Genomic DNA, 26757 nt, shown 5'->3' with positions numbered 1-26757 from the left:
TAGGGCCCTCTGTATCCTATCCCTGCCCTCCAGCGTATCTACCACTCCTCCCAGTTTAGTATCATCCGCAAATTTGCTGAGAGTGCAATCCACACCATCCTCCAGATCATTTATGAAGATATTGAACAAAACCAGCCCCAGGACCGACCCCTGGGGCACTCCACTTGACACCGGCTGCCAACTAGACATGGAGCCATTGATCACTACCCGTTGAGCCCGACAATCTAACTAACTTTCTACCCACCTTATAGTGCATTCATCCAGCCCATACTTCTTTAACTTGCTGACAAGAATACTGTGGGAGACCGTGTCAAAAGCTTTGCTAAAGTCAAGATACAATACATCCACTGCTTTCCCTTCATCCACAGAACCAGTAATCTCATCATAGAAGGCGATTAGATTAGTCAAGCATGACCTTCCCTTGGTGAATCCATGCTGACTGTTCCTGATCACTTTCCTCTCATGTAAGTGCTTTAGGATTGATTCTTTGAGGACCTGCTCCATGATTTTTCTGGGGACTGAAGTGAGGCTGACTGGCCTGTAGTTCCCAGGATCCTCCTTCTTCCCTTTTTTAAAGATTGGCACTACATTAGCCTTTTTCCAGTCATCCGGGACTTCCCCCGTTCGCCACGAGTTTTCAAAGATAATGGCCAATGGCTCTACAATCACAGCCGCCAGTTCCTTTAGCACTCTCGGATGCAACTCGTCCGGCCCCATGGACTTGTGCACGTCCAGCTTTTCTAAATAGTCCCTAACCACCTCTTTCTCCACAGAGGGCTGGCCATCTATTCCCCATGTTGTGATGCCCAGCGCAGCAGCAGGCATTTCTTGCACAAATGCCTCTCTGTTGTTTCTTCCATGTAGCCCTATCTGCATGATACACGCTCCGTGATTTCATCCACCAGCTCCTACAATGCTGCTTACAGTGAAGCTAGCAGACCTGGATAAAAATACCTGTTTCTTGTTCCCCTGATCTTAACCTCTGCCTACTTGTCTTTATGCCCTTAGAATGTCAGCTGTTCTGGATGGGGACTGTCCATTGCTGAATGTCTGAAAAGCATCTATGTGCGCTACCATAAACAAAACAAGCAACAGTGATAATAGCAATTCATTGTTTTGAGAGACCAAGCAGTGGCAGCTCTAAAGGTTGGCCAGTCTCTTTATACTTTGTAGAATCACTGAGGTCAAACATCTGCTCAAACTCTTCACAGGAGGTCCTGACATGGAATTATATTCATGAAGAGTTTAGACTTGAGGGAGAAGCTCTGTTAAAAAATTCTGGAAAGCTTTTCACATCCTGAAAACAGTGTCATGACATTATCTGTACCTTAAGGCAAGGCTGAAGTAAATTTGCTTAATTTCAAAACATGTATATTTGTTTGTTCAGCTGCATGATATCTGGAGTTAAGAACCATAATTGTGATGCTAGCAATGGAACCCTGTTCATTAAAAATTCAAACTGCTGGAAACAACAGGGCATAGTATTTATCTGAGTCATGCATCAATCTGACTACTCTGCATAATGATCTTAATTAGAAAAGTGAACTGAAGCATGAAGACAGTCTGTCTCCTACCTCTGAAATTATCATACCCCTATCAGTATTTCAGTATGCTTGGGTAACTTGTAATTAGGGACAAAGGTTATACATAATCTTACATGTTGAATAACTGGTTTTATACATACTGTATTTTGAAATGATTTAAAGACAAGTTACAGGACTTGATTTCCCCAGTATGCCTGAAATTTTGTAATTCAACTATCAGGCTGCACTAATTAGTGGATGAGCTTAATAAATAATGAGTAATAATAAGAGTTGCATCCTGTCACGGTTCCTTCCCCACTCTGAACTCTAGGGTACAGATGTGGGGACCTGCATGAAAGACCCCCTAAGCTTATTCTTACCAGCTTAGGTTAAAAGCTTCCCCAAAGATACAAACTTTGCCTTGTCCTTGAACCGTATGCTGCCACCACCAAGCATCTTACACAAATACCAGGGAAAGAGCCCACTTGCAGACATCTTCCCCCAAAATATCCACCCCAAGTCCTACACCCCCTTTCCTAGGGAAGGCTTGATAAAAATCCTCACCAATTTGTACAGGTGAACACAGACCCAAACCCTTGGATCTTAAGAACAATGAAAAAATCAATCAGGTTCTTAAAAGAAGAATTTTAATTGAAGAAAAAGTAAATGAATCACCTCTGTAAAATCAGGATGGTAAATACCTTACAGGGTAATCAGATTCAAAACATAGAGAATCCCTCTAGGCAAAACCTTAAGTTACAAAAAGACACAAAAACAGGAATATACATTCCATTCAGCACAGCTTATTTTACTAGCCATTAAACAAAAGGAAATCTAACGCATTTCTAGCTAGATTACTTACTAACTAACAGGGGCTGTGAGGCTGCATTCCTGGTCTGTCCCCGGCAAAAGCATCACACAAACAGACAGACCCTTTGTTCCCCTCCCCTCTCCAGATTTGAAAGTATCTTGTCCTCTCATTGGTCATTTTGGGTCAGGTGCCAGCTAGGTTACCTTAGCTTCTTAACCCTTTACAGGTGAAACGGTTTTGCCTCTGGCCAGGAGGGATTTTATAGCACTGTATACAGAAAGGTGGTTACCCTTCCCTTTATATTTATGACACATCCTTTATAATAATTATATAATATAATAATTGGGCATGTATAACTTTTCATCTGTAGATCACAGATCACTTTCTGAAGTTTGGTAAGGATTAATATCCCTATTTTGCTGACAGAGGAAGTGAACCACTGGAAAGTTAAATGACTTGTTATAGGTCACAGAGTAAAGTCTTGTCTATATGAGACATTTACTAGCATATGGGTTTACTGTGTAGACACTCTTATTTTGGAATAAAAGTTCCCGTTCCTGGTGTAGCTTATATGGCTTCCAAAGTCACACATGCTCAACCAGAAAAAAAGGCAAACCCTGCCTGGGTTCTGTCAGAACTTTGCTGAAATTGAGCTGTCTCCATGAAACATTTCTATTTTGATGTGTTTGGAAAATTCTGATATAAAAATGTTTTGTGGAAGTTATCTGACAGCTCTAATTAGAACTCAAGAGCCTGAGTTAAGCAGGTACTTAAAATCAAGCACATATGTTTAATTATCTGTATGTACACTGAGCAGTCCCATTGACTATTTACAGTGTGCAAAGTAAAGCTTGTGTGTAAGTATTTGCAGGATCAAGCCCTGAGCTTCTATTTTAGGAAGTCTTCACATTTAATCATATTTCTGTACATTATTTCCATCTGATTTTTCTGAGATGGTATTTCATCTTACAAATTCACTGGAAAAATATCACCTCTTTCAGGCAAATGATACAGCCTCACTGTCCCAGACTAGGATTTACACATACTAAAAATACGGAAATTAAAATAACAAGTGGGATCTATTTCATTAAAGTATTTGTTACACTTCTACAGGGTTGATAATCATCTTTTTAATATGCAAGGACTTTATGGGTGTTACAGTTCCCATTAGTGGGAATTACAAGTGTTCATCCCACACACACTGAGAAAAAGATGACATCCTGATAGCTGGTACAAGTAATAGCTTTTTTTTCTTGAACATACATTGTTCCCCTCTAGCTCCTGGCCCATCCCCCAAAATCAGTGAAACCACAGCTGTCAAGTGACTTTCACCTGTTTCTGCATAAATGTTTTCATTTTTTCCCATGTTCTCACTTTATGGGCCATGGTTTTAAAGGGACTTAAACCAGGTTTCCTGTTTTGTGGGGTCAATTAATCATCAACAAAGACCCTAGCATTTAGACATCCAAACATTATCATTGATAAACACAGTATTGGAGACCATTTTCAAACATCTGGCCCTAATGTTTTTTAATTAAAAGTGAATTTTAAAAGCAATGTAATATTAATACTTTATACTTATATAGCTCTTTTCATCTCAAAGCTCTTCACATATATGAATGAAGTCCCACAGCACATTGTATAAAGGAAATAATGGTGCCCTCCTATACAAATTTGGTACAACCTAACTGGAATACTGTGTACATACCCGGACACCACATTGCCAGGAAGATCTTGACAAAGTGTAGGAAGCTCCGAGAAGAGCAACACTGGCGATAAGGAACTGGAGGGACTGATTCATGAGGAATGGTCAAAAGAGCTATATATGTATAGCTTGATTAAGTGACAACTAAGTGGGTTATAATAATCTACGGATATCATTAGAGTGTAAACAACAAGAGCCAGATTATGACTGACACATGCACAAGAGGAAGGGAACATGGAGCCTCCTTTCTCTGCTTGAGTCCCCTCCTTAGCACCCCAGCTGTGTAAATCACCCTGAAGGGGCTGGGGAGAATGCAGGGCTATGAGTCTATCCTCCTCCAACTCAGCCAGCTGAATTTGTGAGGCACAGAGAGGGGAACACAATGCATCATTCTAAAGGATGGCAAAAGTGCACTCCCAGTGTATGCCTAGGAGCTCAAGGAAGCATTGTACCTCCATGAGGCATGTCTCCCACTGCTATTGTTGGGGCGGTGCAGCTTTGTGCATAAATTACATGAACTGGTGACCTGGATAAATAATAACAACAACATAATGCCTAGTTCTTATATAAAACTTTTCATCAGTACATCTCAAAGTAAACTTTACAAAGCAGGTCAGTCCCTGGAGAGCAGGGAATTACTGGGGTATTACACATGGATGTAACTAGGAGTAATTGGAAAGCAACTAATAAAAGGGAAATTTAGGCTAATGATGAGGAAAAACTTTGACAGCAAGGTGTTGAACTGGAACAGTCTATCAAGGGATGTGGTGGGAACCTTATCTCTTGGGATAAGAAACTAGATTGGCCATCATACTAGAAAATGTACTGTAGCGAACAATTGTGCATTGGCTATAGTGATGGATATAACAACCTTGGGGCCTATTTACCTTCCCTTCCCATAGATCCTCACTATATTCTCAGGCTAACATAATTCTGGGATGTATCAATAGGAGTGTTGTGTGGAAGACATGGGAAGTAATTCTCCTGCTCTACTCAGCACTGGTGAGGCCTCATTTGGAGTATTGTGTCCAGATTTGGATGCTACACTTTAAGAAAGATGTGGACAAATTGGAGAAAGTCCAAAAACGATAAATGGTAAAAGATTTAGAAAACCTGACCTGTGAGGAAAGATTAAAAAACCTGGGGATGTTTAGTGTTAAGAAAAGAAGACTGAGGGGAGACTTGATAGCAATCTTCAAATACATTAAGGGCTGTTATAAAGAGGATGGCGATCAATTGTTCTACATGTTGGTAGAACAAGAAGTAATCAGCTTAATCTGCAGCAAGGGAGATTTAGATTAGTGTGACGGGTTCGGTCACAGAGACCCCCTTGGGACTCTCACCTGACGTGCTGGAATTACCTCTGAACCTGTTTTCCCTGTCAGCTCTGGACTCCAGACCCCTGTCTTGTTGAGCCAGACATGCTAGCCTGCTGCAACACAGATCCAGGTCTGGTCCATGCCCCAAAGCAGTAGACTTTAACCAAAAACTGCTCAGCAGGTCACCTATCTCCAGCACCCAGACATCCAGTTCCCAATGGGATCCAAACCCCCAAATAAATCCGTTTTACTCTGTATAAAGCTTATACAGGGTAAACTTATAAATTGTCCGCCATCTATAAAACTGATAGAGAGATATACGCAGCTGTTTGCTCCCTCAGGTATTAATCACAAGAATGATACATACATACAAATAGGAGGAATATATTCAGTAGGTCATAACCTTTGTTATGATACCTTACAAGAGACCTTTTGCATAAAGCATATTCCAGTTACATCATATTCACACTCATAAGCATATTTTCATAAAACATATGGAGTGCAATGTCACAATTAGATATTAGGAAAAACTTTCAAACTATAAGGATAATAGGAATAGGCTTCCAAGAGAGGCTGTGGAATCTGTGTCACTGGAGGTTTTTAAATCTAGGTTAGACCAACACCTGTCAGGGATAGTGTAGGTGCACTTAATCCAGCCTCAAAGCAGGGGGATGACCTGTTGAGGACCCTTCCAGCTCTACATTTCTATGCATGGAACACCCATCGTGAGCCACAACACCAGGCTTTTACCATCTCCATGTTCAACTGCCTCAACTGAAAAAAATATACTTTGCATTTATATATCACTATACATGTTCAAAGCATTGTACAGAGATTAACTAAATTAATCCTGGCAAGACCCTTATGCTGTAGGAATTTCTCTAATTGCCATGGGGGATTGAAACAGTGGCCTGTCTTTGACAGTGGCCAGTACCAGAGCTTTAGAGACAGGCGCAAGTAACTCTGCAGAAGAAATGTATTGGATAACCTGTCCATAAAGAGAGTTTCTTTATAACCCCCAGTAGTTAGAGGCTGGTTTATGCCCTAAAGCATAAGGGTTTGTAGCTCTTCCAAACTTTGTTTTTTTAAATCCTAACTGTTGTAACTCTGGATGTTTTCCCCATTGTATAGATGTCCCATTTATTTTAATTCTGCCAAGTATTTGGCCTCAGGGATATTTTGTGCTAATTAACTCCACAGACCAATTGCATTTTGTATTACTGTCCCCAAGTAGAAATAAGAAAACTGAGACAGCAAAGCACTGGCAGATACAGGATTTTAACTCAAGGTCAGGTCAGGATTGTGATCTCCTGACACCCCCAACCTTCCCAACCAAACCTCCATTGATCATCATGTTGTGTGTTAGCCTTGCTAAGTATCTACATAATCCTATTGCTGTAACTTCTTCCCTTCTTCTTCTGGCCTCTCTGTACAGAGGTGCAACCACAAAAACCAAACCAAACCAAACCAAACCAAACCAGGGATCAGGAAAAACAAAATTAAAAGGGAGGAGGCCCTGGGATTTCTTCCCAGGACAAATGAAATAGCAATTTACATCCCTCAAGAACCACATCTCTTGCCCAAATCTCTCCCTCCTTCCCTTCACCGTCAGCTTCTGGGAGCTCCAGGACTTCTTATGCCCCAGGAGCATCCCATAAAGCTCAGATTTTGGGTTCATTTCCCTGCACTCATGGTCTCCAGGAACTCCTCCCCCCCACACTCCAAACATCTCCCTTTCTTTCCCCCTTTAGTACTTAGGAATTCCTCCCACTCCCCATCACTTCTGACCTCTCTACTCTGGGACCTGCTTGGGTTGCTGCTGCTACCTTCTGTGATCTGATGAGAGAGAAGATCTTTATGCCACTATTACTGGTTTCTCTCTTGCACCTAGTACGTTTTTGGGTGCTGTGAAATAATTAGTAAGAGTAGTAAGAGTTTTCCATATCTAATATGGTTCTATGATAATTGTAAAAGGAACTCCATGGCATGGACTTTTGAACAGAATGACAGAGGCATTTCTCAAGTGGCTGTAGACAGCAATCCTTTGGCCTTGCGCCACATGGTCCTGCAAAGACATGTGATTATGGTAGAACAGTTCATTGTCTAGCATGGTATTGCTCAGATATTAAACAAACAAACATTAAAAGAATGTTTCAGAACAGTGCCCTGTTTATGGACATGACATAAAACTGAGCCCTTGACAATTAAAAAGCAACAGATTTAAAACTCTTAAAAGGAAAATCTTTTTTACACAATGCATAATTAACCCATGGGACTCATTGCCACAATATGTTTCTGAGGCCAAGATCTTAGTAGGATTTTTAAAAACATTAGACATTTACATGGATAGGAACAACATTCCCAGTTACGTTGCATAGAAGAAGGACTACAAACTGTAATGGTTCAGGGTATAAACTAACCACTGACAAAGATTAGGAAGAAATTTCTCCTTCAGGTAGGTATGTTATATCATATTTGTCCATTATGTGATTTCTTGCATCTTCTTCTGATGTATTTCATAGAATCATAGGACTGAAAGGGACCTCGAGAGGTCATCTAGTCCAGTCCCCTGCACTCATGGCTGGACTAAGTATTATCTAGACGATCCCTGATATGTATTTGTCTGCTTTTAAAAATCTCCAGCGCTGGAGATTCCTCAAGGTCTTGAGGCAATTTATTCCCGTGCTTAACCAACCTGACAGGAAGTTTTTCCTACTGTCCAACCTAAACCTCCCTTGCTGCAATTTAAGCCCATTGCTTCTTGTTCTATCCTCAGAGGTTAAGAAGAACAATTTTTCTCCCTCCTCCTTGTAACAACCTTTTATGTACTTGAAAACTGTTATCATGTCCCTTCTCAGTCTTCTCTTTTCCAGGCTAAACAAACCCATTTTTTTCAATCTTCCCTTATAGGTCATGTTTTCTAGACCTTTAATCATTTTTGTTGCTCTTCTCTGGACTTTCTCCAATTTGTCCATATCTTTCCTGAAATGTGGCACCCAGAACTGGACACAATACTCCAGTTGAGGCCTAATCAGAGTGGAGTAGAGCAGAAGAATGACTTCTCGTGTCTTGCTTACAACACTCCTTGATACATCCCAGAATGATGCTTGCTTTTTTTGCAACAGCGTTACACTGTTGACCCATAATCTACACTGGCAAGTGAATGACAAAACTTTTGTTGTTCAGAGGTACTAAAAACACACACAGACACACACCAAAAGACAAATGTTTTGTTGAGGAAAAGCGACAGTGCGAACAGCGCTTTGTTGGCAAGAGCGCTCTCCCACTGACAAAGTCACCGCTGCTCATTGGGGGTGGAAGTTTTTTGTCCGCGGGAGAAGTCTCTGCCGCTGACAAACAGTAGCACAGCCATGTCGCTAAAAGCCGCATGGTGTAGACAAAGCCATATTTAGCTTGTGGTCCACTATGACCCCTAGATCTCTTTCCGCAGTACTCCTTCCTAGATAGTCATTTCCCATTTTGTATGTGTGCAACTTATTGTTCCTTACTAAGTGGAGTACTTTGCATTTGTCCTTACTAAATTTCATCCTATTTACTTCAGACCATGTCTCCAATTTGGTACAGTCTTAACTCTTTACATTTAAAAGATTGTTTTGTTTGAAATATCATAGAAATAATGGTTTGCTATAAAAAAAAATGAAGTGCAACCCACATTAGGAAAGAATGGATCTGAGTTCCACTCGTGCGTCCTGTAAAAGGTTGACAGCTGCAAGGTGACCCTCCTTTAGCTCATGCAGCAAGGGACACCTGCTTTTTGCACTACAAGTCTCGGGCTCGGTCATTAATTGGCTAAATGAGGGCTAAAATATTGACTGTAACTTCTTCCTCGGGCCCCTTTAACGGTGTGGCTGATACTCAATTCTGCAGGGCAGCTTCCCTTCCCACCCAGGCTGTGCAGAGGGAATGGAAATTGGCTCCACCTCCGCGCGGCGGCGGGGAATCGCGGGGACCGTGGGGGAGGAGGGAGGTGGTCGGGACCGGGCTAGCCAGCCAGCGCACGCGGGCAGTCCCGGCGGAGCTGAGAGGCCAACCCAGAAGCGGCCCCAGGGCGCCAGCCCCAGCAGCAGCACGTGCCGCGCGTCAGGCGGCCCCCATCCATTGCTGCCGGAACCCAAGCGCGCGGCCCCGGTTCCCGGCCGGTTGGGCTTCCCCAGCGCTCCGCAGGCCGTTGCCATGGCTCGGGGCCCGAGGCCGTGTGGGGGGTGAGGCGTCCCAGGCATGGAGGAAGAGGACACGGTGAGAGGTGGTCCGGAGCCGCCCCGTGCCGGGTTTACTCCCCTCGGGGAGGCGGAGGGGGCAGGACAGGGAGCGGGGAGGTCATGGGGTGGTGCAGGAGGGGCTCGTGGGCGGGGGTGAGGATGCAGGTAGGTTGGGTGAGGAGTGAGGTGGGGGTAGGTAATGGGGTGGTTGTGGTGGGAGGAGTGCGAGCACGTGGGTTGTGTGTGTGGGGAGTGAGGATTGAGGTGGGGCTGGGGTAGGCAAGGGGGTGGTTGTGGGCGGGGTGGGGTAGATTGGGTGGGGTTGAGGTGGTGGGGTACAGGTAGTGGGGGTAGTTTTAGGGTGAGGAGTTTTTGAAGGTATGGGTTGGGAGGTGAGGCTGGAGTAGGTTGGGTTGGGGTTGAGGTGGGGGTGTAGGTAATGGGGTGGTTGTTATGGGGTAATGCACTTTTGAGGACATAAGTTGTGGGGTGGTGGTGAGGATGGGGTGGGGCTTGTAGGTAATAGCGTGGTTTGGTGTGAGCTGTTTTTGAGATCATGGGTGGGGGGGTGAGGAAGGGGAGATTGTGGGAAGAGTACAAAATGGGCATGGTCTGTGGTCTTTTTCAGGACCTGTTGGTCTGAGGGGTTGGTGCTGGGGGGCTTAGAGACTGGGGGGCTTGTTTTGGGGGAGATGGTGGTTTTTCAGGAGGTAGCAGAGTTTATTTGTATGTAGCAGGCTTGTATCTTCTTATTAGAAAGATCCAGTGCAAAATAATCCTGAGCATGACCGAAATTCAGAAATACTGGGAATCTACTGATCATTAACTAGTTTCAGTCCCAGGTTTGCTAGAGTTTTGGAAACATAAGACGGCTGTTTCTAAGGATTGGTGGAAGAGCTCTGATTTAAGAAAATGTAATGCTTCACAGGGTTCATTGAAATAACAACTTTGCATTTTGCATGATGAAAGGACACTGACATAGATTTAGGATTCACTGTGGGCAAATCAGTGCAAGTGACTTTTGGGGTGAGGGGATCCATGATCCTGCACTGAGTGGTAAATCATGGGTTAGCTTGTTTTTTTTCTAGTAGCTGGACTACGCAACCTGTTTTAATCTCTCATTAAACCCTGCAAGTCATGCAGATGACTCTGAGTAAACTAACATTTTTCAAACAGAATTTTAGGATTGATTCTCTCCCATCTCCTCATTCCTTCTTTAATGAGACCTCCTCTTTTCTTGGGTCTCTGGTCGCCTTTTATTCTTGCAGGCTTTCTTCCATTCCTTGTGTTCTCTAACTTTTTCCAGTGTTCAAAAAGCTTACCAAAGTTTCACTTTGTTTCCTTTTATGACTGTCCTCTACTATTCTCTTCCCTTCCTAATGTTTTCATTAATGCCCTGTGGTGTCATGTATTCTAGACATAGGATACATGGGTTTTCCCCTGTATCAGTTTTGCCATGTTCAAAAGTTAACACAGGTCAGGTAAAGAATTGGAAAACATACATTACAGTGATAGACCCAAAAATCTCAAATCTAATTAGTTTAACAAAGAGAAGGTTAAGGGGTGACTTGATCACAGTTTATAAGTGCCTATGGGGGGAGCAAAAATTTGTTAATGGGCTCCTCAGTCTAGCAGACAAAGCTATAGAAAAAGATTTCTGGAATTTGAAGCTAGACAAATTCAGGCTGGAAATGAGGTACAATTTTTTTTATCCGTGAGGGTAACTAACCATTGGAACAATTTTCCAAAGGTTTTGGTGGATTCTTCATCATTGGAAACTTTTAAATCGAGGCTGGAAGTTTTTATAAAAGATGTGCGCTAGTTCAAACAAAAATTAATTCGGGGAGGCCCATGGCCTGCGTCATACAGGATATCAGACTAGATTATTATAGTGGTCCTTTCTGACTTTATAATGGATGAACTGAAGAAGGGATTGAGTGGTCCTAAATCTTATGTAACTGTTGGTCCTGTAAGTGGTATGATCACTCTGCCATCTACTAAAATGTTTTGTTAACCACATTTTGTTCTGTAAATATTTCAATCCCAATAGTTTGCCTGGTAAGAAATACTCACAATAAATGAGATCAAATGAATTTAATACTAAAACAACCTTTGCTTTTGTTCCACTTAGAGAGATTACAGTGAACCTTGTGTACAGTGTTCTGTTGTAAACTGGGGTCTTACTGATGAAGGCAGATTTTATTGCAAGTCTTGCCACAACGTCATAGAGGTAAGTATGTATTTTAAATATTTTTTTCTTTTACATTTTAAAGTGATAAATTTTCATCCTGCTGCTAAAAGGTACAGGCAGTTTTGTGGGTATTCTGGGTGCATCATATCTCACTTACGCTGTATAAAAATACTGTATCTTCAAATAATGAGGTATGGGGATGGGCAACAAGGCTAGGAATTGAGTTCAAAGTCCAATGTATGTAATCTTGATATTGCCTTCATTTAACCTCTCTCCATGTCAGTTGACCATAAAAAGGAGATGACATTTACCCTTGTTTCTAAAGCACTTCATATGTATGGAAGAAAAGTACTGTATTAGTGCTAAGTAAATTATTCTTTATGTTTTTCAGAATGACTTATTTTATGCCTTTAAATATTTGATCCATATAATTGCTGCTGTTTGGGTCTTACCCTGTTCATTGTGTTAGGCTAAACTGCTTTTCAGTATTTCTAGAAAAAACAGCAACGTTATAATTGGCTAGGCAGTCCTACTGCTGAAAAGATTTGAGGGTTATAGTGGATCACAAATTAAATATGAGTCAACAGTGTAATGTAGTTGTGAAACTAGGCTAATATCATTCTAGGGTATATTAACAGGAGTGTCATGTGAGACACAAGATGTAATTGTCCCTCTCTACTTGGCACTGGTGAGGCCTCATCTGGAGTACTGTGTTCAGTTCTAGACCCAATACTTCAGGAAAAGTGTGAAGTGGAGAGTCTAGAGGAGAGCAACAAAAATGATAAAAGGTTTAGAAAACCTGATCTATGAGGAAGCGTTTAACAAAAATTGGGCATGTTTAGTCTTGAGAAAAGAAGGCTGGGATTTGGGGTGTAGGACCTAAGTCCTCAAATATGTTAAGGGCTGTTTATAAAGAGGACCGTGATCAATTGTTCTCCGTGTCCACTGGATAAGTTTAATCTGCAGCAAGGGAGATTTAGATTAGATAAAATAAGGAAAAACTTTTTAACTATAAAGATATAGTTAAAGAGCTGGAATAGGATTCCAAGGGAGGTTGTGGAATCCCAATCACTGGAGGTTTTTAAGAACAGTTTAGACAAACACGTCAGGGATGGTCTAGGTATACTTGGTCCTGCCTCTGTGCAGGGGACTGGACTAAGTGACCTCTCAAAGTCTCTTCCAGCCTTACATTTCTGTGGTTCTAGAACCAATCCTGCATTCAGCTCTGCATAGGCGGACCCTTGAGCTGTGTAATTGAGCACTTTGACTTCATACCTTTACTAGTCTGTTGACTAAGCCTTGAGCAGATACTGTTTGGAATAGTTATTCCAATTCCTATTTAGCTAGCAGGCCCATCTCCTTGTTGGAGTACTAGGTTCTGTGCTATTTAATCTTCAATGTGAGGTTCTAAGAAGACTGTCCAGGAAGAAGAAAGTTGATTTTACCTCTTGAAGATCCTGTCTGGGACATAAGGATGCTTCCATGGAGCCATGCTGAGCATCCCTTCTCTTGAACTCCTCCAACAATTCCTACTTGAGCTAGTCAGGAACCGCAGGAGTGGGTCTCTTTATGTTCTTAACCCAAGTCAGTGGAAGTCTTGAGGGGGTCCGTGCATGTCACTCACTCTGGCTTTCATAAAAATGGTTCTGTGACAGTGAATCTTCTCAAATGTTCCTCCATAGAGCCACACTGTTGAGTAGGTGGTTACAGAAGGTGCAGCGCAACTTGCATTACTCAGACCTCTCTATGTGAAACAGCTTATTTAAACAGAGTAATGGTTTCTAGCACGAGCTGTGTAGTTATTCCTCTAAAGACACGAACAGATTTTAAAAGGCACAAATAGCTGTTAGATGCCTAACTCCTGAAAAAAGAAAAGGAGGACTTGTGGCACCTTAGAGACTAACCAATTTATTTGAGCATAAGCTTTCGTGAGCTACAGCTCACTTCATCGGATGCATACTGGGTCTCTGTGTATATAATGTCTTCTGCAGTTTCCACAGTATGCATCCGATGAAGTGAGCTGTAGCTCACGGAAGCCTATGCTCAAATAAATTGGTTAGTCTCTAAGGTGCCACAAGTACTCCTTTTCTTTTTGCGAATACAGACTAACACGGCTGTTACTCTAACTCCTGAAAGTCATTTGTGTTAAGTGCCTTACTGCCATTTGTGCCTTTGAAAATCTCCTCAAAAAATGTTTTTTATTCCCCCTGGCCCCTCAAACCTTGCGTCAGAGAATGTCCTTTCCTGGCTACCTGCCTGCTGAACAGGTCAACATTAGGTAAGGTAGCCTCTTGAATAACTAGGCATGCTGGGTCTGCAGAAGTGCATTGACAGTTATTGAGATGTTTCAGTTGCCCTTCAGACAGTTGAGGTTGCACTGTATTTAAATTTTAAAAAATCCTTCTTTCCTTAACTGTGCTGATAAATATTCTTTAGGGTTTTTTAACTGAATGAATTTAAAGAATTATATCTTTTCTTCATTTATGCTTGTTTTCGTTTTGCATTTCACTTATTTTGGAGAATGAAAACAGACTAGTCAGTTTTGCTCTCGTTCTCATGTGATAGCAAAGTTTAAATCCAAACATAAGTGTCTTTGTTCAGTGATACTACTATGGTTTGTCAAACATAAACTTTTATTTATATTTTATTCACAATCCTAAACTTTGGTTAAAAATGTCTACTTTTAACTTTAATGCATATACATTTTGGTAATCTAAAAAAGGTAATGGAAAATGTCAGTGTTCTGTTGAAGCTTAATTAAATGTTTACTACATATCTGATTACATGTGTGATGTCTAGTTGTATGTAGATAATTTCAGTATATAAACACTTCTTTAAAAAAAAATTTCAAGCGTAAGTTGTCGTTACTTCAGTATCTTGATTTAGTGCCTGGATCTTTTGTCTCTAAATTTTTTTCAATATACAGTCAAATTTAAGTATTTATCTTACAATAACTTTGACACTTCGATTTCCAATATTTTCTAACGGTGAAGCCTGTTTAATTTTTTCACTGCATCATCCGGATGTTTCTGTTTGCTTATCATTCTTAAATTTAAGATTCACAATTTTTTGTCTTTTGTCAGTTGGGGGTAATGATTAGAAGGAATTCTCCAATTAAGTTGTACAGCAGAGGCAGCCCATGCAAGTTAGCTCTTTTCTTGCTAACATTACACTTTTATCAATTTATCCTGCAGAGGACTAAAGAGGTTTTAACTTCTGATGTTGTTCCTAACGCAAAGATCCAGTCCATCTCCAGAGGATTTAGAAAGAGAAAAAAAATTGGTATGTTTACTTTTTGTCTATATATTACTTCTACATTTTGTGTAATATATCTTTCTAGTTGTATGCTAATTTTCTGGTACTACTTACCAACTTGGTTAGTGTGAGCAAATGGATTTTTCTACAGGACCATACGAACTGAATTGAGCTGAAAATGACCCTTTTGTTCTTGCTGGGCCTGCTCTAGACACAAGCTGCACTGGTTTAATTAAAGGTGTGATATTAAACAGGTCCAATTTTGTGTTTATACATTCTTATATGGATTAAAATTTGGTTTACATTATATTTTCTTGAGTCTGTAATTTAACAGTGATGCACTAATATAAGCCAGCTTTAAGCCAGTGTAAAAGTTTCCATGCACAAAGTTGTACCAGTTAAACTGACTTAGTTACACTGGTGCAACTTCTGTGTGTTAAGTCTCTAGTCTCATGCTGAAAAGTGCTTTCAACAGATGTAGAAATAGTAATTGTGTGTCTTTAAATCATGCTCTCAAGGGCCCTACCAGTCCTATGATTATATACTGTTATGCCTATTGTAATGCTGTTGCTGAAACTAGATAAGCATACTGTGAAGGTTGTGGCAGCCATTTGTTCTGTTGTCTTGGCCACTGACATTGAAACACCTACAAAATTATCTGATTTTAAAAAGAATCTTAGTGCTGCTATACTATCTGCTGTCCCATAGTGAAAGCGGTGGTAGAACGCTGTGTTCAGAATGAAGTGTTTAAGATTAGGAAAGGGAACAACCCTTGTGGCTCTGCTCCCTTCAGCCTTTTCTGGCTCCTATGACCTGATTGACACACACTTTTTGTACTGATTTTAAGTAGTTCTCTTAGGGATATGGTAAATAAAAAAAGTTATAGCCCCTAATGTGGATGCAGTTATATACCATTATAAAGGTGCCTTATGCTGATACAGTTTATTCCCCTACATTTACAGGAGTTAGCCATCCCATTATAAGCATATTGAAACCACGATAGTTAATGGCACGCTCCTGGTATAACACTGGCATAGTTAAAGCAGGATAAAAATTATGTTTAGATGAGCCCTAAGTGTGGGTCGAAGAGAAGGGAAGCTGTTGGAAGGGAGAAGCATTTGTAGATGAAGTAGATCATGAAGAGGGAAAGAGGAAACTGAGGCAGACACTTGGCATATAGAGGAAAGAAGGACATTTACATAGCACAAAGTAGAAAGGGGGAAAAAATGGTGAACGGCATAGAGGAAATGAGAGAGAGGATAAACAGAGAAAATTCAGAAGAATAAAACCCAGCGTAGGAGGAATGAGTGTACACAAAAGTAAAGGCACAATTAAAATACGTAAGACTTGAATTCAGGAGATAATGAAGGGAGAATCATAGAACATCAGGGTTGGAAGGGACCTCAGGAGGTCATCTAGTCCAACCCCCTGCTTAAAGCAGGGCCAATCCCCAATTTTTGCCCCAGATCCCTAAATGGCCCCCTCAAGGATTGAACTCACAACCCTGGGTTTAGCAAGCCAATGCTCAAACCACTGAGCTATCCCTTCCCCACAGAAAACTGTGTAGAACTTACAAAGGGGGATAACATAGGAGACAATCATACAGAACATTATAAAGAACGAATACTTTTTTCTCCCCCATTCACTACTGCAGTGGGTTCCAGTTTTTCGTGCTGGGAAAGGGAGAGGAATAAGCACACCTATTCTTTCCTTCATGACTGGTATCTTGTGTTTTTATTTTAAAATTTAGGTCACCTAACAGTCATAACATATATATTACAAACACCATATTGATAACTCTCGCTTTGCTACAACTGTTTTGGTTCTTGAGAAATGTGTGGGGAAACTGTTGTAGTTTGGCTGTTTTTGGTTTTTCTTAGTTTAAGATTCTAAACTTCACTGATTTATAGAGGTACATTAATCACTTAGTATGTTTTTGGCCCTTTGCTCCAGCATTTGGGATTTTCTTATTTAAAACAAGTCCCTAGTCCCTGCACCAAGAGATTAATATATTAAAGTGCAGGTATGTAAAACCAGAACAGCCCAAACAATTTTTATTTGTTGCTCTTTAGATAAAGGCTGGGAATGGTATGTTTGTGAAGGTTTTCAGTACATACTCAAGAAGCAAGCTGAAGCTCTGCAAACTTTAGGAGTGTGTCCACAGATGAAGGTATGTTGGCCTTTGCATAAGGCTTTATATTAGAACATATAGTCTTTATGATTTGTACTTCAAGAATATAATTATTTTAAGGTAGACAGAATAATTCCCTCTTAAAAACCATCAGGAAATGGGCCAATAGATGAGGAGCCAAGGAAGAGAACCTATGAAAATAATATTTACAAGGAACAGTAAAAGTAACTTATGATTTTGTAAACAGGGTTTTCATGAAAGCAGGCACAGAACATTTTTCAAGGTTCTTGAATTGTAAAGTCACAATTTGTTTTTTCAGACCTATGATTTTATAAGATATAGACTAATGATTCATTTTTATGCTTATCAGGATGCAATTCTATGCAATTTCTGGAGACGTTACCTTCAGAAGAGCAAGCAGGCATATTGCAACACACCAGTTAGTTATACTAGCAAAACATTATCTGTAAGTGAATTTCATAGCTGTTAAGCAAATGATTTTGCGTTGATCTTTTAAAATGTTGTTTTTGTTGTTCAAGCCATGCATACAACTTGCTCATTTTAATGAGGACTGTCTCCTAAATATATTTTGCCATTTTAAGAAAATATCTGCTGTTGTGCTGATGGAAAACTCTGTTCATATTTAATGTCTTACTTTGCTATTGTGTAGCCAGCCAGCAGATGGAGCACAAATTACAATGCACTATATTTCTAGAGCTGTGTTGACACTTACATAATCCACAAATGATGGCATAGAAACAAGTATGTTATGAATGTCTACGCTTCAATACAACACCTGAGGCTGGCCCGTGTCTGCTGACTTGGGCTTGGGCTACGGGTGCTTAATTGAGGTGTAGATATTCCGACTCAGGGTGGAGCACAGGCTCTGGCACCCTTCCGTCTTGTGGGAGTTAGCAGACCCTGGGTTTGTTAACATACAGCTTGAGCATCTACACTCATTTGTAACCCCAGGTTAGGAATTGTTGAATCCTGGGTCCCCACCTGGGACTCTAGTGTCTATACTGCAATATGCAGGTCTGAGTCCAACTACCCGTATCCCAGACTTTCTAGTGCCCTGTCAAAGTGGCTGCTCTAACCCTTTGTTCGTGGTACAGTCTGGGCAAACTTGACTGTCCACCACACTTGACTATCTAGAGGACAACGAAAGTTATCCTGTGGGGTGATTTTGGCAGACTCACTGAGCACGAGTCCAGTGGTGCTACGTATACACTGAAGAGCAATAGGGCTTGAACCCTGGGTCTGGGCTTGAGTCAGGCTCAGACCCTCCACCCCTGTAGGGGCCTGAGACCATGGGTCCAAGCCCTGGGTTAGCACGATTTGTGTGTTGATGGAAGGGGCGTAGGCTTGAGCCTGAGTTCGATCCCTGGGCTTACATTGTGGTGTAGACATACCCTAAAGGGCTATCTTGGCTTGTGATCCATAGGAGAGACCATTTGCAGATGTGAATCCTGGTGGTGGTGCAAGTATTTTGTGTGGAGAGTGGTTCTTTTTGGACCTATCTTCGAACCTCTGTTTGGAAGAACCACTCCTGTGGAGTTATCTGATCTCTCACAGGTTATATAGCTAGTCAAAAAATTATTTAGTCCCACAATTTTCCAGTCAGCTCCAAACTGAACAGTCTTCCCCCTTCTCAAATTGCATATTTCATGAATATTTATGATTCTGTGCATTGGATACCTCCTGGGTAGTATGGCAGGTTGGGATGGCTACCTAATCATTGGAATTATTTTGTTCTGACAAACACACTGCTAAAATGAGGAAGAACTTTTTGAAAGGGTGGTTTCTAGTGGTGTGAATTTACATGATTAAAAGCAAGAACATTCTGGGTATGACTTGCTTTAGCTTACACCTAAACTGTCAATCGCATGTTTGCTAACAGATATTATTGAGCTTTTACAGGTCAAACTATTGCGTTAGAACTAACATGGGATAAAAACTGTAACTTATTTAAAAAAACAGATATCTGATGTCAGTACAGATGTGGATAGTGAACCAGAGAGAATAAGTATTCGTGGCTTGTCATCTTTCTCTGAAAGTGATGGAGATTTACAAACAGAAAGCAGCTTTGGATATGTTTCTTCCATTGGCAAAGCCTCAGGTAGGAGCAGATATAATTTGAAATCAGTGTTCTATATTGTTAGGATGTGTTTTAAAAATGACTGTTCATTTAGTACTAATCAGAAGGATTTGTTGCTTATGTAGAGGTAGAAAATGTAGATGGAGGATTTCTCTCTTATTTATCAACAGTGTACTCTGCACTGTACTAGTCATATAAGTAGTCATGGTCCCTCTACAAGGAGTTAAAGGCTAGACAGGCACATGAAACATGAGGGTTGCTGAAAAAAGTTCTATTTTTTCAGTATGGTTTCTTGGGGGGTGGGACTGGGGGGAAGTGAAGTTGTTTGGTTTTGTTTAGGGGGGTGATGGTGGTGGTTATGGACAGGGTTAAACTTTACCTGATGACTGCTACTCAGGGTAGAAAAATAATGAGCCAGCATGCCCCTCAAGACCATGCCTTCAAACGCACTGCAATTTTAAGGAATAAACATTTGTGTAGTTAGTGACAATCTTGTCACTCATATCTCTATTAAGTTTTCAAAAATATAGTTTATTGTGCGCCTTAATTCTGTTATATCTTCTTTCAATTTCTGGCTGTAGTTTCCGTACAGGAAAGAAAAAGGTTAAGAATGTGTTGTCTTCAGTGTTTTTTTAGTCTTTCCCATTTTTTCCCTACATTATGCTCTCTGGTTTCTCTTCTATATCTTCTGTCTGTATGTTCTTCTCCCCCCATAACTCCTCTCTACCATAATTCATTTTTTAACTTCCCATCGATCTCTCCTATCCACTCACAGACTTGGAAATTTTACTAGACTCTTAGTAGCCAGGGTACGAGCCCTTCCAACTAAAATTCAATACAAAATTGGAGGGGCAGGGACACTGTCTGGATAGAAGCCAGGAATACTACAGTATCTGATGTTGGACATAAAAGCATCTAAGTAGATTTGAACTTTTATGTCAACTTCAATCTTGTCCATAACCTATTTTCACGAATCTGTTTGCTTGCATCTCCTTTTGCTTCCCCAGTGCCACCTCAGTTTTGCTGTATGTCAGATGACGCTGCCACGGTTGTCTTGCTCCTGTTCGCAGTTTTGTCTCCTTTTATGCAGCGTCATATGCCTGGAATCTCCTTCATTCTTTCCTTTGCTCTTCTATCTGGTCTTCTCATAAAATGCAGATCTTCTGAAACCTATAAACTCTAGTTTTCCCTTCAGTGAAAAACAACAGGAATAATAAATTTATAAAAGAAAAAATCCAAACAAAAATAGTGGAAACAGTAAACACATGCTTAGCTTTCCCATTCATTAACAATACGTGTTTTATCCCATTTTCCATCCTATGTCTTTACATTTTCTACTTAAGTTGCAGGGTCTTCAGAGCAGGGATTTTTGTTGTTGTCTGTATTCACATAGGACACTGGCACTATACAAATAATATGTAGGGCAAAGTTTTTTTACAAAACCTTTCCTGTTATAAATATTCCAACAGGTTGTGTTACAATTCACATTGTCTGTCTGTAAAGCTTCTTCCTTCCTTAGTTCCTTCTTCCATTTAGGACGGTTCCTTTCTGCAGTAACATTTACCTTTTATAGCAGTTGTAGAGTAACGGATATAATTTTGAGGAAGGGAAGTGCCGTATATACTCATTCGTAAGCTGAATATTTTTGGTAAAAAAGTGACACATCAAAGGGGGGGGGGTCAGCTTATAAACGGGTCTACACCAAAATTTGATGATTTTAAACTCTATGAAATTATTGAATTGAATATCTAATACATTGTTGTTTTGTTTACCTGGAGAGTTTGCAGGCGTGGAGCCCCTCAGCTCCCAGTGGCTGCAGTTTGCCGTTCCCAGCCAATGGGAGCTGCGGGACGGCAAACTGCAGCCACTGGGAGCTGAGGGGCTCCTTGCCTGTGAACGCTCCAGGTAAACAAAATGTCCTGACCCGACAGTGGCTTACCCTGACAGGCCGGGAGCCAAAGTTTGCCAGCCCCTGAAATATAGGGTCCTCTTATGAAAGGGTCATACAGTTTTTACTGTTTTTACCTATCCATCTTGGGGGGTTGGCTTATAAACGAACTGGCTAATGAACAAGTATATATGGTAATTACCAGATCCTTTCTATATTCCTGGGGGAATTCTATGCCACTGCGCATGCACAGAATTTATGTCCCCTGCAGATTTCTTTGCTTGCCCGCAGATGATGGGGAAGCAAAGGGAAGCCACAAGAGTGGTCATGTGACCCTCCCCAGCAGTGTGTTTTGGATACCCAGGGCAGAGAGGTAAATCACTGTGGGGTAGAGGTCAGGACTGGGGAAGACTCGGCTGATGGCTCCTACCCCGTGCCAGGCTCAGCTGCTATTCCTGGCTGGGCTGGAGAGGGCGGGACTTCCTCTTCCCCTGCACGGCATCAGGGGCTGGATCAGATTCATCCCCAGATTTCTCCCTCAGCTGCAGGAAGCTCTGCAAACCTTCCCCCCCCCATCCCCACCTGCTTCCTGCACACATTGCTCCTCATCTGCAGAGGGAGAGATCCCTGTACAGGGAGCTTCTCCCCCATCCACCCAACCCTCGTGCATCCAGACCCCCTCATACCCAGACCCTCCTGCCAAGCCTCACGTCCACCGACTCAGGACCCCCCTGCCTCCCTGATGAGCCTCACTCTCCCTGCACCTGGACCATCCCAACAAGGCACCTGGATCCCCACCCCACTGAACCCCACTCCCCCTGCATCTGGGACCCCCACACCCAGACCACTCCTGCTATGCCCCAACCACCTTCACCTGGACAACTCTGCAGAGTCCCATTACCATTGCACTCAGACCCCCCCAACAAGTCCCTGTGCATCCAGATCCCCCCCACACCTGGATCCTACACTGAGCCGCCTGCACCCAGATTGCCCCCCACAGAACGCTCTCAACCCACACCTAGATTCCACCACACTAAGCCCCTTCACACTTGGATCCTGACTTGCTGAGACTGCCTGCCCACATATGGTTCCCCTGGCACAGAGGGCAGGGCCCTGGGATGTTTCTGGGGCAGGTCCGGTCCTTGTGCTGTGTCAGGGTTCGGTGCAGCCTCACAACTGAGTCTGTGTCCCGGAGAGAAGCTGCACAGTGATCTCCCACCTCTGTGCAGCCAATGGCCTCTCCTCCCCAGTGCCATGCTGGAGCCTCCACATTTATTTAACAAACAAAATTTGCAGAATTTTGCAGAATTTTTATTTTTTTGGTGCAGAATGCCCTCAGGAATATTCCTAGCTTATTGTTTCACACTGTGGATTACAAAAATGGAGTCCAGATTTCTTTAATCGCACCTGTTTTCGTAAAAGTATTTTTAAAGGCAATACTGTTGAATTCAGCAATATAAAATTACCTGTGCATTTTTGATAGCTGTGTCTAAGAGATCATATGGACAGAATACCTGTCATTTGTGTAATGAAAGTTGGTCCAAATGAGCAGTATTGCATTTTTTTCTCTGCATTGGCTACTCATAAATTGTGTATAATTACATTTTTTCTGTGCTGTTTCATTGAATTATTGATGGCTTGCTGAGGGGGATTTGGGTACCATTTTTAAATGCTTTTCTAATTAATAAACATTTTATCGTATGTTTATCTGGGGATAATAGCTCATTATTCAACAAGCTGATAGGCTAACATTCCATTTGGTGTAGTCTAGTCGTTGTTTAAGAAGCCTATTAAATTCTTAAGTTGTTGTTACGATGTTTAATTGTATGTTGTGTCAGGTTTAGTGCTGACTGACCAATGTGTCATTTATAACCTGGAACAAATGAAAGGAAAGCTGCTATGTCACCAAGAGAGCTACAAATAGAACAAGAGGATTATTTTAAATCAAGCCATATATAAAATTAGCAGTGAAGTTTCAATCACAAGGCCTCCTTTAGGCACAGCTTATACATATAAAAGGTGAAACTGATGACTGAAAGGATTATCTGATGTTCATGCTTTTGTTCTGTGGCTCGCATGTACACAATAGATGTTCTAGGGTAGCTTTTGTGTTATCTTTGCCAATTTTTACTAGGCATGCACTGGGGAGTCACTTCCTTGATAACTCTATTTTAAATAAAAAGAAAAGGAGTACTTGTGGCATTAGAGACTAACAAATTTCTAAGGTGCCACAAGTACTCCTTTTCTTTTTGCGAATACAGCCTAACATGGCTGCTACTCTGAAACCTGTCTATTTTAAATGTCTTTGCGGCATCTTTAATGCCTGAGGTAAAAATGTAATTCTCTGTTATGAGGACACTTCTGAGAGCCAAAAACTGCTGAGTTCTAATCCCCAACTCTGACATATTCAGCTTTGGCAAATCACTTATCCTTTCTTCCTTGATATCCCATGTATAAAATTAGGATAATACTTATATCTACCTCATGGGATGTTGTGAGGGATTAGTTAATGTTGGTAATGTGCTGTGTAAGAGTTAAGTATTAGCACCTTTCTAGAGAGCCAAGTTTAAACATGGTCTCACTAGAATGGTGCTTTCAAGGTTTAACATTTTTGTATAGACTGAGGCGACGCACACACTTTCTGGTGTGCCAGTGGGAATTGCCCCTAGAGAACAGCCATACAGGGTCAGACCAAAGGTTTATCTAGCCCAGTATCCTGTCTTCCGACAATGGCCAATGCCAGGTGCTTCAGAGGGAATGAACAGAACAGGTAATCGTCAAGTGATCCATCCCATCACCCATTCCCAGCTCCTCAAGTATTTGTTACTTACCCTGTTCTCTTATTAGCGAGTCTGTGGAGCTACACTGGCACTGGTTCTCAGAGAGCCAGCTTGTTGTCTTGTGTTGCAGTAAGAGGTACTTTGAGAGTTTAAGCCATTTAGAACACTAACACCAAAGCTTTGATTTGAAACCGCCACTAATGGCTAAACGCAGCTTGTTGGATGATCAGTTTCTCTTGTTCTTTGCACATTTGCATGTTCAGTGTAGCATATTTTGTCTACAGAGTTATTTTATATGTAATGTTTTTTTATCATCAGCAAGAGAAACCACATCTGTCTGCTCCGGATCGGTAGATGGTGGCTCGTATGTACTTAAGAGGAAAAAAGGGAACTTGAGGATGTCTATGCCAATGACGCTTTCATTCTGCTATATTGCATTACTCTGGCTGAGAGAACCAGTGACATTATCAGATCTCTTAAGGTATGAATAGTCTCTGAAATATTTGCTGCCGTTGTAAGTAATCAGTGTTTTTTTTAATTTGGGTTGCTTGCTTGTTAACTAGTTGAATTATAGGTAGGGCTGGTAGTGACCCTATATTTAGGTTGCCTCACATGTTCCAGGATAGAAGATTCTTGCAACCATTTTTTGAGAGTCTCTAAAAGCTCTGTTGTTTGTAGCAAGTGTTTGAAATTTGTCAGGGAGAAAATATTAGTGTTAGAGAAGTGCCTTTTCTTTGTCCGATGAAATTATTTTCCAATTTAGTTGAGTTGTAAATAGATAAATATTGCAGTTTCACTTCTCTCATTTGTATTCCTTAGGAGAATGTTGATAGCCTGCCTTATAACTGAATGAATGTTCTAAAGATCCAGGCTTGTGCTACTGCCAGAACATCAGCAGCAATGCAAACCATAAATCTGGCATTTTCTAGCTTTCATTTGCTTCACCTAAATAGTTGTCTTTTTAACACATTTTTGTATGCAATAAAATATAGGTATAGACTCAATGACAGACCAAATTGAGAAAAAAAAATATACCCAGAAATTGTGCTAATAGTCAGGCTTGCCATTTTAGTTCTTTATAGGTAGGTAGTTCATGAATATTTAAAACAATAGAATACTAGTTGTGCTAAGTGACCCACCTTTTTTCTTTTTGGTTTTCCCCCAAAGTGGTAGTCAGCTGACTACTGCTGCTCCCCTGTGATACGTGCTTGGGCACCACATCAGGCAACCAGCCATTTTCTAAGGGATTTAAAATACAGGACCAAAAATATTCTTATTGCTATTTGGCACATTCAATACATTACCTTGTAATTAACCTTGTAATTAAAGGGATACTGTGGTTAAAAATAACATTTTAAAATGTTCCTACATATGTTTCAAATAGCAATATATTTTTTTAGTGTCATTAAACTAACGTTCATTGTGCTGTTTATTTTTTGTATTCCTCTCAACAAGTAAGACTACAGTTTCAACATGGGAGACTTCATGTGGCTGTAGAATAATACAGTAATGCAGTTCAAACCAGGCTAAATCTAGCTAAGTTGGCAAGATCAAAATTGTAACCAGTTTGTGGCACTTCTGTTTTGTGGCCTTGGCATGTTATTTTTTTTTCATATTATACACAAGATCTAGGGTTTATCCACACTTGGATTACCATATTTAAAAGGACAGAGACTATAAGCCCCATTTGTTTTTGCAATAGGAAAGTTTAAACACAGTTTGTACACTTGTTTAAACATAGTTTATTCTAAATTCTAATCAACACTTCATAAAATGAGTGTGGATGAGCCAAAAAGCGTTAGAACTGCTTTAAAAAGTATTCTCGAACATGAGCTCTTGGAGTAGGTGTCATATGAAAATTGGATGTTTTCCCACACAATGTTTACTTTCATTGCAGTATTTGTGATATTCTCTATATTTAGAATGGAGAACATGACACTTAGGTTAACTGCAGTGAGTGATAAATAAGGCTGCGATTCTTTCACGGAGGTCATGGAAGTCACGGATTCTGTGACTTTCTGTGACCTCCATGACTTCCGCAGTGCCTGGTGTGGTTGACTTCAGGGCCAGCTGCTCAGGCACCCCACAGCCAGCTGCATCGGCTGCTGCTGGAGCGACCTGGGGCCAGCTGCTCTGGTGGTCCCTGGGGCCAGTTGCTCTGGCCACTGCTCGGGAGGCCCGGGGCCAGCTGGCTTCAGGGGCTGCCCAAGCAGCGGCTGGTCCCGTGGACAGCCCAAGCAGAAGTCCTGGGGGAGACCCCAGGAGCGCCCAAGAAGTGGTCCTGGGGGAGACCCCAGGAGCACCTGAGCAGTGGTCCAGGGGGGCTGCCCAAGAGCCAGTTGCACCGGCCACTGCTCAGGTGGCCCCATGCAGCTGGCTCCGGGGACCGCCGGAACAGCAGCTGGTGTGGCTGGCTCGGGGAGTGCCCAAGCAGCGGTTCTGGGGGTGCCCTGGGGACCGCTCGAGCAGCAGTGGTCCCAGGGCGGCTGGAACAGGGGCCCCAGAAGTAGAGATTTAGTCATGGGTATTTTTGGTAAGTCATGGAAAGGTCACAGGCCATGAATTTTTTTTTATTGCCCGTGACCTGTCCATGACTTTTACCAAAAATACCCATGACTAAATCTTAGCCTCAGTTGGTGTGTCCACCTTTTAATGGGCCCTTTATACTAGGGCTATGAGAATTCTTTAAAAACAGTTGTAACAAAATTTGATCTGGTAGAACCCTGTTTAGTGAGTACTGTGTTTTAAACTGTATCAAAATACATCTTGCCTCAGGCAAATATAGACTGGTCCTGTAGTGCAGTAATCTAACACATCCCTCCGGTGGGAGGGGAGA

General features: G+C 41.5%; 1 protein-coding gene across 4 annotated transcripts in view; it reads left to right on the top strand.

The window, feature by feature from the left end:
* Positions 1-9525: 9525 nt before the first annotated feature.
* Positions 9526-26757, top strand: part of TAF1B (TATA-box binding protein associated factor, RNA polymerase I subunit B) — a 78060-nt gene continuing 60828 nt past the window's right edge. For 2 of the 4 annotated variants that reach the window (XR_013345555.1, XM_077812538.1), the window contains exons 1-7: positions 9526-9615; positions 11710-11808; positions 14964-15051; positions 17097-17194; positions 17526-17621; positions 19136-19274; positions 24240-24402. Coding sequence is in view for 3 of the 4 variants with exons in the window: in XM_077812538.1 (XP_077668664.1) it covers positions 9598-9615; positions 11710-11808; positions 14964-15051; positions 17097-17194; positions 17526-17621; positions 19136-19274; positions 24240-24402 (701 nt within the window). In the remaining variant the exon portion in view is untranslated. The remainder of the gene's footprint in view (positions 9616-11709; positions 11809-14963; positions 15052-17096; positions 17195-17525; positions 17622-19135; positions 19275-24239; positions 24403-26757) is intronic. The other 2 variants (XM_077812539.1, XM_077812540.1) reach the window with 2 other exon arrangements.

Source organism: Eretmochelys imbricata, chromosome 3 (genome assembly GCF_965152235.1).
Source record: "Eretmochelys imbricata isolate rEreImb1 chromosome 3, rEreImb1.hap1, whole genome shotgun sequence".
NCBI classification, from domain to species: domain Eukaryota; kingdom Metazoa; phylum Chordata; order Testudines; family Cheloniidae; genus Eretmochelys; species Eretmochelys imbricata.
Note: the sequence above shows the minus strand (reverse complement) of the source record. Positions and strands in the feature narration are given on the sequence as shown.